At 44.4% G+C, this 10,744-nt stretch overlaps 1 protein-coding gene across 1 annotated transcript in view; it reads left to right on the top strand.

Moving 5' to 3' along the window:
• The first annotated feature begins 4,655 nt into the window (after positions 1 to 4,655).
• The window catches only part of GDI2 (GDP dissociation inhibitor 2), a 30,631-nt gene continuing 24,542 nt past the window's right edge, over positions 4,656 to 10,744 (top strand). Inside the window, exon 1 of the mRNA XM_030577816.1 lies at positions 4,656 to 4,778. Within this exon, the coding sequence (XP_030433676.1) occupies positions 4,734 to 4,778 (45 nt within the window). The 5' untranslated portion in view covers positions 4,656 to 4,733. The remainder of the gene's footprint in view (positions 4,779 to 10,744) is intronic.

The following is a 10,744-nucleotide window of genomic DNA, read 5'->3' as shown; positions in this document are numbered from 1 at the left end:
GGTGGAGATGGCTGGCTGGAGAGAGATCACTTGGTCATTACCTGTTAGGTTCACTCTCTCTGGGACATCTGGCATTGGTCACTATTGATAGTGGGCTGGATGGACCTTTGGTCTGACCCAGTATGGCCATTCTTATGTTCTTATGATCTACTGCAGTGAAGACACCGCGGTAAGTAGATCTAAGTACATCAACTTCAGCTACGTTATTCACAGTCACAGTGATAATCTGATAGTCACATTGGATCTTCTGAGGGCCAGTCAAGTGCCTTTCACCACAAGACCTTACCATTGCATGTCTTACAGCAGAAACCTTATTTTTATTTTAGTGCCAACCTCAACCAATCACCGGAACATTTTCATAATGATTCCTAAGAACATATAACACTTTGAAGTGAAAATCCCTTTTGGCTTATTCCGTGGAGAGATCAGTTAATTGATCAAACAAAACCCAGGCCCAATATTCCCATTATTTTTGTTTTGGTACAGAATTTGCTTTTCCACTGTCCCTGCCTCAGTGAGACATAAAGCAGTGATGAGCATTGCCACCATTTTCCATTCTTCTAGGATATTGATTGTTGAATTTATATGGGCTGCATTTCTGTTATATTTCTTAGCATCCAGGTTGCCACTGTTTACATTGTAAAGAAAAAAAGAGTGTGTGTGTGTCTTAAATTACAAACACAAGACTTTCCTGGATCTGCATGGGATGACTCATGATAGTAGAAAGTATTTCTCTAATTTAAGGCCAGTCTTTAGAGGAAACTGTTGCAACAGCTTCTCACAACTGGCCAACTTTTGCATAACAATAAGCACAATAAACTAACTTTTGCATCATCAGTTGTGCAACAGCTAAATCTCTGCTACCTCTGTTTATGCTGCACAGCACAGCCACTCATAACTGCGTTGTGACTGTGGGATTGAACCCAAATTCTCTTGCACCAAAAGTCTGAGCCGCTAAAGGAATACCTTTAGCAGGTATTAGTAGTATAGGGGCTGTGACACATGTTTCAGTAGATGGCTCCATACAGCAGTGACTAGTGGTGTACATGTACACTAAGGCGAGTGGTGTACATGTACACGAGACATTTTCTTCTGAGGGCACCAACATGCTTTACGAACACGAATTAATAAATTAAGCCCCACAGTACTCCTGTGAGGGAGGTAAGTGTCACTGTTTTCAACCAAGACTTTGTCTATTCTTTTGATCTGAGTATTTTGTATTTTAGAGCTCCCCTGTATCTCTGCCATGCCTAATAAATAGTAACCGTTGTACAGATTAGTATACTGAGGCACCATTGGTAAGACTAACATTTTCTAAAATTAACTGGAGACACCCTGTTTTTTTAGTAATAATGATCACCCGAAGCTTGTGCTATCATCATTTGGAGTTGTGAGTGGTCAGCACCCACGACTGTCTGGCCCCAGGTGCCTCACTGGACACAGAAACAGAGGCACCAACATTTTGAAAAACTGGGGCTAAGGAACTTCCTCAGAGTCACCCAGAAAGCAGGTAATAGAAACAGGGGTCTGGATTCCCAGTCTTTTGCTCTAACCAGTTCTTCTACTCAATATAAATCACACAGGAAATAAATGTTTGTGCTGTTGATCATGCTGGGAGCTGGAAGCAAGATTTATAAGTTCTAGGCCAGAGATTTTTATACCATTAACATAAATGTTTAACTCAGACACACACAAACTTATGCACTGAAATGAAAATGTTTCATGCATCATTTGGCAGCAGAAGTTACTAACATAGCAATTAGAACAACATTCTGCCTGCTTATACTTAAGTTTCCTGGGGCACTGTTGGGTGGTAATGCAAAGTGTTAATACAGTATCTCCTTGAGCCTGAGGTGCTGAACTCTTCAACAGGGAAGTATAACTAAGCACAAGGGGTTGGGTTTTGTTTTTTTTTCTTTTTCATACTATAACTTCACACAAGGATAGGCAAATTTGCAAAACTAACTCTCTGATTATTCACCATATGGTTATTCTTTTGCCATGTCCTCAGCAGAAATAACCTGTCATTGCCCCCATTGCAGCTGCTTCCTATAAAAAAAAACCCACTCCACAAAGCACATCTATGTATGCAGAAAACAGACAAAAAACAAAAACAAAAAAAAAACCCTGAGCAGATGAGTTCAGACCCAGCAAAATCATGCAGGCTGATAGGAACACAGACAGATATCAGTCAAGTCTTGCAGTTACCAATGATGTAAAAATGTGTGAATGGCTACATAGACTGGTTTGATATAGACCTGAGCCCTGAATCAGCAAAGGACTTAAGCATGCATTTAATTATAAATGCATGCTTGAGTCATATACAGTTCAACAGGACTTAAGCACATGCTTCAAGTTAAATACAGGCGAGTGTTTTGTTAATTTGGATCGTAGTTCTGTCTGTCCAACTGTAGAACAAGTGTGAGTAAAACAAAGGTGTCAGTCACATTGTAATCACATAAATCATAAATAATATCTAACTAAATATATCTGTCAATGCAGCCGTCCATTTGTGAAATAGCAAATATGTCTTTCTTTCTAGATCTGTGAGCCTGTTCATCTCAAAAAGAAGGATTATCCCATCTTTTTCTCTCAGAATAGCTGATGGCTTGGGGGTATCTCTGAAGCTACAGATAATATTTTGCAGTCTGCACTTAATCTATAATCTGAAGAACTGGTTGACATTTTTTTCTGGTCCAAAATTTCTGAAAATTTCAACCTCTGGTCAAAACCAAATGTTTTTGCAAAATTTTTTTTTTGCAATTTTGAAAAATGTTGGCCAACTGTAAGTATCAGCCTTTACGCTACAGCCAAAGCCGACCTTACGCACAAACAAGTGCCTGAATGGGGAGCTGCAGTCAAGAATTGTCTATTATTTCACTTTAGTTTGACCAGGTGATGGTTGTTAATATACTGTACACTCAGAATAAACACATTTTAAATCCTGCTTTCATATTGATTTTAAAAGTCCCAGGATTTTAGCTTCCATCTTCTCCCTTCAACTTTCAAATACCCAACCTGTGTTCTTTACTTGTGGCTCCAGATGTTGCCCAGTAAAAATTATGTAAAGAAAAAATTAAAATGAAATTCTCTGAATTGACTCTTACAGTTTCATTTGCCACTTTATTTTATTTAATTGTATGTGTTTGAGACTTTTTTAAAATGGCTCTTTTCAGCATCTTTAAAAAAAGTCTGATGGAAGAACTGATAACAGTCTTCAAATATGTTAAGGGCTGTTATAAAGAAGACTGTGATCGATTGTTCTCCATGTCCACTGAAGGTAGGACCAGAGGTAATGGACTTAATCTGCAACAAGGGAGATTTAGATTAAATATTAGATAAAACTTTTAAACTATAAGGATAGTTGAACTCTGGAATAGGCTTCCAAGGGAGATTGCGGAATCTCCATCATTGGAGGTTTTTAAGAACAGGTTGGACAAACATCTGTCAGGAAAGGTCTAAGTTTACTTGGTCCTAACTTAGGTTTTGCCTATATACCTATACCCCAATATAACACTGTCCTCTGGAGCCAAAAAATCTTACTGCGTTCTATGTGAAACCACGTTATATTGAACTTGCTTTGATCTGCTGGAGTGTGTAGCCCTCCCCCCACCGAGCACTGCTTTAACACATTATATCCGAATTTGTGTTATGTTGGATCGTGTTATATCGGGGTAGAATGGTACTATCACTTTTGTTGGTAAAACTTTTGGCAGTCAGGGGTGTGAAAAAAACACCCCCATGACCACGGTAAGTTTCACCAGCAAAAGTGCTGGCATGGACAGCGCTCTCCTGCCGGCAAAGAGCGGCTACATGGGAGATCTTACAGTGGCACATTTGTAGCGGTACAGCTGTACCACTGCGAGATCCATAGTGTAGTCCAGAAGGCTGGACCGGATGACTTCTTGCAGGCTGTGGGCCGTTTCAGCCCTAGGACTGATTCTATAACAAAGCCAGCTACTTTGAGTGGAAAATGGACTCTCTACTTGAGCGAGGATACTCCTCTATCGCCAAGGAAGGCATTTCTGATGGGGTAGGGATGGTGCGCTGCAAAGCCATATTTCAAAGCCAACTGGGATCGCTTATCCAGCACAATGGTGCTTAGGAATGGCTCCCCGGTGATCTCAGCGCCCCAGCCAGTATTTCACTCCCATGGGCTTTGGGATAGGGCGTGTGCAGGGAAGGAGATTTCCGCTGTGCCTGGGGAGCGATACACGCAGTGCAATGAATCTCTTGCCATGCATCCCTGCAAATGCATTGTGCCCTGCCCAACATGCCTCGCGGAGCTCGGCTCTGCCCAGCAGCAGCAGGCGGCTCAGGATGTGCAATTCCGTCTTTGCACCAGCAGCGACCGGGCCGGCTCGCGCTGCAGCCCTCGCGCCGGCTCAGGCTCAGCGCAACCCCCGCCTCCCTCCGCGCAGGCGCACGCCCCCAGGACCACGGTGGCATTCCCGTTGGCACGGCCGGCGTTCCGCCCCTTAGCGACGGGTGGGGGCGGAGCCTCCCGACTGACAGTCGAGCGGCCCAACGGGGGGGGCCGAATCGGCGCGATTGACAGGGGCCGGTGCTCGGCTCCGCCCCCTCGGTTCGTAGCGGCGGCCCCGCCCACCCCCCTGGCGCGGTCTCTTCACGGCGGCGGCGGCAGCGGCGTCTCCATTTTATCCTGCTTCTGTCTCCGCGGCCTGCAGCGCCCGACCCGCCCGCGCCCCGGACCCGCCCGCGACCCCGCCGCCATGAACGAGGAGTACGACGTGATCGTGCTGGGCACCGGCCTCACGGTGAGGGGGGGGGCGCGCGGCCGGGCCGGGCCGGGCCTCGTGCCCGCTCCCCTCCCCCGGGGCGGCCGGGCCGGGCTGGGCTGCAGCGGGCTCCCGCCCCGACCCCTCTCACCCCTGCCCCGCCTCTTGCCCCATTTCCCCCCCATCCTCCCACTTCTCCCCTCACCGCTGGCCCCGCCCCTTGCTTCTCCCCTCCCCCCACAACTCTCCCTTCTCTGCCCCTCCCCCCGCTCCTGCGCCATTTCCCCCCCCCTTCTGCCCCCTGGCTCCCACCCTCCCTCCTCTCTGCTTCATCCCCCAGCCCGGGATCCGAGCCTGGGTGGGTCCCACCAGAGCCCGAGCGGTTCGCTCTTCTCCTGGCTCAGCTTGCGGGAGAGGAGGCGCTGCCCAGCCCGGTTCGTTGGTGGGGGGCTCCCGTGTGACTGCGGTGCTAGGATAGGTAGTGGGGTCTCCCTGGCTGGAGGGGGCTTGACTATTTAACTGTAAAGTCACGTTCCCTGAGGCTGCCTCTAGGAGGCCCCAGGAAATGCAATTGTTAGAAAAAACAATAAAACACCGACAGGGCTGTATTGCCTGGTGCTGATTGCCCCCCTTCCCCCCGAGAAAATGCACGCGCGGGGGTTTAAGGATTTTCAGTTGGGACTCTGATCTCCGTGGGTTGGAGCTGACACAAGCCTAGCTTTCGGCTGGAGGCAGGCAGTCTTTCTCCCCCTCCCTTCCTCAATGCAGCGTTCATGCTCTGTCAGTCCCTGACTGCAGTAGGAGGGGGTGGGGAAAAGAACAAGCAATTGCGTGACTGAGTTGTAAACAGTCAACCAATCCCTTCAAGGGATTTTTTTTGCCTGTTTCTGCTCATAATTTGTCCCTTTTTTCTCCCCTGCTGAAATTTGACTATTGGTAATATTCGGTGCTCTACAAAATCCTCGGTAATCTCTTCCTTCTGCGGTGGAGGATGCTGCTTTGCAGGTTGCAGATGAGAAGTAACAATGCTGCTGCTTCAGGGTCTGCTGTTACTGACTTCCTATTATTCATTTTTTGAACTGGGGGGAGAAATCTCCCTCCACCTTAACTTTATCTAATACTTTAGTAAAAAAAAAAAAGTCTGAGCTGGATTGTGAGTTGCACAGAGTAAGATAGGCATTGTTCTTTTCCTGGAATGGAGAAAGAAAATACAATATAGCTGTGAATGAATGCTTCCTTTACTGTTGAAACTGTCTTTCTTGCTCTTGTTAATCTGGACAGGCATGCAGTTTTGCATTTTGAGGTGGGTGGGCATTCCCCCCATTTTCTTTCCCCTGCACTTCAGGCTCAGGGTTGTGATAATACCTTATAAAGAGCTGCATGCACTTCCTCCCATAGGCTAAATGCTGTTGTCACTTGCATGCTTTGGGGACTGATGTTTTACCTATGGTGATAAATAGCCATATTTTTGCCATTTGAGATGGCCTGTTTGTTCCTGTAGGCCATTCCCTGTTGGTACAGGATTATTCCTACAGTACTTGTGCCTTAGTCTGGCTAAATGTGTGAAGCCAAGGCTTTCCACCCTTTCCCTGGGGAGACACCTTGACAGCTGCTACTTGTCCCACCTTTCAAAAGTGGTGAGTGAAACTGACACAATCCTAGCTGGTTTCATTCTCCATCTACCTGACAGGTGCTTTTTGAGTTAGCAAGAGAGGATCATAGTAACACAAGCTGCTCCCTCTATTTTCCTTGGGAAATAGGGCTTCTGTCATAGTATTGAAGGCAGTCAAAATATATGTGATATTAAAAACTAGGGAAATGGCTGAAGTTCCAAATAACTAACAAGGACTATTCAGAAACACTTCTGTATTTGGTTCTTTCTCCTACAATAGTTTGACACTACTAATGCCTGAATGCAGCTCCCTGTGATTGTTGCATTTGAAACACAGGATGATAAAACCGAGTTGGCAAGCTAAGCACTTAACCTACATATCTAGTGCGTTCATTGTGACTTTACATGACTGAGATACAAGGCAAAGTGGATTCTTCTCTTCTGGTTGTCCACCTGCACCATCCTTTTGTGTTCATCTTATGAACACCTCTTAAAAGATCACATTGATCTTAACCCATTTAAGAGCTACAGTTGATCAGTAGTTTTATTTGAATGGGTATACTTGAGCAACTGGCTGTATTGTTATGAAGTGCTTTGAATGAAACTTGGATAGCTTGTGGTAAAATGTAGAATTTAACTGTTAGTTCTTTGTGCTGTAGTGCCTAGAAGCTCCAGTCATAGTAGGTATTGGATTTAATTGTGGAAGTTCTTCTAAAAGACTTCTCTCTTCATAATATTGTTTTGAAGAGGTAAAATTGAATTTTTTGTAAGCACAGACTTAAATGTGGGGGAGTGAATGCATGGGAACAAGGGGAGGAATGGTATAGCTAAGGGATTGGGATCAATAACATACACTGCAACTTTGAGAGGGAAATAGATTACCAGCCAAAAGTAGTGGTACACATCGAAGCTGGAATCTAATTCAAACTTGACTACAGGATTTCTGCCCGGTCAAATAAATGAGGTAACAAACAAGAAGCTTGAAATTGTTGTCCTATGGTCATTGTGGCTTTGAGTTCAATGACTACTTGGGGTAGAGGCTTAGGGCGTGCCTTAGGGCGTGGAACTTTACAGCACTGCAACTTTCTCACTCAGATGTGAAAAACACACACACCTCTTCCCGACTGGAGCAAATTTCAGCACTGTGAAGTGCCAGTGTAGACATTGCACCAGTGTTGGGAGCCATGCTCCCAGCACTGGTAGCTACATCTCTTGTGGAGGTGGGTTTTTTAGAGTGCTGGGAGAGCTCTTTGCCGCAGCCACACAAGGCACATTGAAGTGCTTCTAGTGTAGCTAGCCCTTAGAGAGTAAAGCTACAGCAGAATGACATGAATAATCTCTTTGTCCTGTTGATCCCCAAACCCCCATTGACATGTCACATGTTGGCTGGCCACACCCCCTTAGCCTCAAGGAATCTTCATCTAAGAGAAGCTGGATAGGGTTCCCTTTAGAGGCCCAGGTAGGAAGATGAGTGAGGCACGTTTTCTAAACTTTCTTGAGGGGGGTGCTTTATGGGATGGTTGAGAAGCTGTGTAAGAATTTCTGGGGGTTCACATTTGGTGTGTGTTTTTTGAGGGGGAATGGAGAGATGTCAGAGTTCCTAGAGATGAGGAACCTTAATATATTCTACATGGAAATACCTTTAACCTGCTTGTCAGAAGTAAACTGTAGAATAACTTGTATCCCTAGGCACTAGTGAAATATCCGCACTCAGATGTCTGTACAGTACAGTGTTACTATGCTGCACCTGTCCTTCGAATTGCCATCATATCAGCACAACTTTTGGTGGACATGCCAAATGTTGCTGAACTCTCAACACAGTGATGTCAAGAAATTTGAAATTCCAGTCTGTATAAAACAAAATATATAAAATCTTCTTTGCATTGATCCCATCAAAAGGGATCTGCTTAATGAGTCCTCCCTCCAAAGTACTCTGTTCAATACCATATCTCTCACACCACATGCTAATGTGTCTTCCTTTATGACCTCCCACCACCTATTTCTTTTTACTAATTTAAAATCAAATATTATTCTAAAGGCACTTGTTGCTTCCCCATTTTGTCACTCACATCAAATGTGAAATAAAATCAATAAGTTGTCAGCTCTAGTATTGCCTAAGCCTTTGTACTGGGGCATAAAAACATGCATTGTCTATTGGTGATCATTCTAGACAGCCCCATAGGTTCACTGTTACATAAATGTTGTGGAGATATGCTAACCTACTGTATTGTCAAATGGTTTTGATACTTACTCAATTGAGGTTTCTTGTCACATTGGAGAAAACTTGCTGTACAAATTTAAATAAGCCTCTCTTATGACTATCCAAAGGCATCACATCACTAATAGTTGAAACATTTAGAAACCTATTAGGCCTGCTAGTCAATTAAAACAAGCTAATTCCAGAGGTTGATTTCCCAAGGAGCCTGGTGAGATTGGTAGTCTACAAAAAGTAAAACCAACATTTACATAAGTCAGATTGGTATTTCTTTTATTGTTACTTTAGTGGGAGATGGATCAGTTGCAATGCTAATTAGTCATGGTATGTATTGATAAAGAGGTGCTGGGATGTTTGTGCAACCCTAAATTACTAGGAAACTTGGTGTTCCTAGAGTTAAAAGTACAGCTGAACATGGGAATTCATGACAGATTTCACAATCTTTTGTCTGTAGGAATTAAAACTTAGATGCTACTTGTGATCCATCGAATTTAAATATGTATGAGGATGGTGGGCGAGAAATGTTTATCCATCTTAAGACGTGGTGCCTTTCTGCCTACATGTCTGCCTACATGTCTCCCAAAAGGATAGTTTGTATTTTCAGAGCTGACTGCTGCAAACTATGATTGCCGTACAACACCAGAGCTACCACGTGCCCTGCAGTTTTCTTACTATGTCCTAGAAATCCTGGTGATGAATGACATTTCAAAGTTCTAAACCTTAGTTATTGTAGTTATGTGCTTAGAGTGCATGTTAGATTGAACCTATGTCTTGGTTCCAGCCTAGTGTTGGCTGGCATCATAGGGACAGATAGCAGCATCATTAAATGAATAGGTAATAAATCACTACTCGCTGGATTGGCGGGTAGCGATCGATCTATTGGGGATCGATTTATCACATGTAGTATAGATGTGATAAATCGATCCCTGATTGCTCTCCCATCAACTGCTGAACTCCAGCTCGGCAAGAGGCGGAAGCAAAGTCGACAGGGGAGCAACGGCCATCGATCCCACGCCATGAGGGTGCAAAGTATGTGATTCTAAGTCAATCTAAGATACAGCGACTTCAGCTACATTATTCTTGTAGCTGAAGTTGAGTATCTTAGATTGATTTCCTCCCTCCCTTCCCCTCCCTCCCTCCCTCCCCCCCCCCGTGTAGACCAGGCCTAAGAGCATGGGTTGACATGAAAGAGAGACTAAAGAATGAGTTTTTACTGGCCAGGGTTCGCTGTCAAAAATATTCCTATACCATGCTTGGTTAGCATGCTAGATAGGCTTACTCTAAACATTGAGAGAGAACATGTCTCACCAATACACTAATGCCTTTCAAGTGTCTGAAAAATATTAAACAATTGATTCCAAACCTCTTGTTACTAATGTTTTCCTCCTTATTTTCTTAGTTTTAATCAGAAATTCAACTGATTAATGTAATGGCTTGAGCTCAGTTCAGAAAGTAAAGTGTACTTGGGGTTGGAGGAGTCTGGTCTGACTGCCTGTCAAATCAATATACATTCAAATAAAGTAATAGTCATAACAGTTTCTCCATAGGAGTCTTCACTCTGTGTGTCAAATAGTAATACACCACATTAGATATTTTTGCCATGGTGAAAAAAATTATAGAACTAAATTGTATCCACAGATTAAATTGCTATACAAACACATCAGTAGATACGGGTCTATAGAAAACAATTCCAGGTAACTCAGCTTTTCAGCCTATATCATGGTATAATTCCCCACTGAACCCTAGCGTCCAAAAGATGGGGTAACAGCATGAATTCCTCTAAGCTCAATTACCAGCTTGGTACTCGTAGCGCTGCCGCCAACCAGGAATTCCAGTGCCTGGTACACTCTGGTCCCTACAAAACCTTGCCCGGGGACCCCCAAGACCCAGTCCCTCTGGATCTTAACACAAGGAAAGTAAATCCTTTCCCTCACCATTACCTCTCCCAAGTTTCCCCTCCCTGGGTTACCCTGGAAGATTACTGTGATTCAGACTCCTTGAATCTTAAAACAGAGGAAAATTCACCTTCCCCCCTCCTTCTCTCTCCCCCTCCCAGACTCTCCCTGAGAGAGAAAGTAATCTTAACACAGAGAGAAATTAACCTTTCTCTCCTCCTTCCCTCCTTTCTCCTCACCAATTCCCTGGTGAATCCAGACCCCATCCCCTGGGATCTCACAC

The sequence above is a fragment of the Gopherus evgoodei genome, chromosome 1 (genome assembly GCF_007399415.2).
Source record: "Gopherus evgoodei ecotype Sinaloan lineage chromosome 1, rGopEvg1_v1.p, whole genome shotgun sequence".
NCBI lineage: Eukaryota > Metazoa > Chordata > Testudines > Testudinidae > Gopherus > Gopherus evgoodei.
The sequence above is the reverse complement of the archived record's forward strand: the minus strand, read 5'-3'. Positions and strand labels throughout refer to the sequence as shown.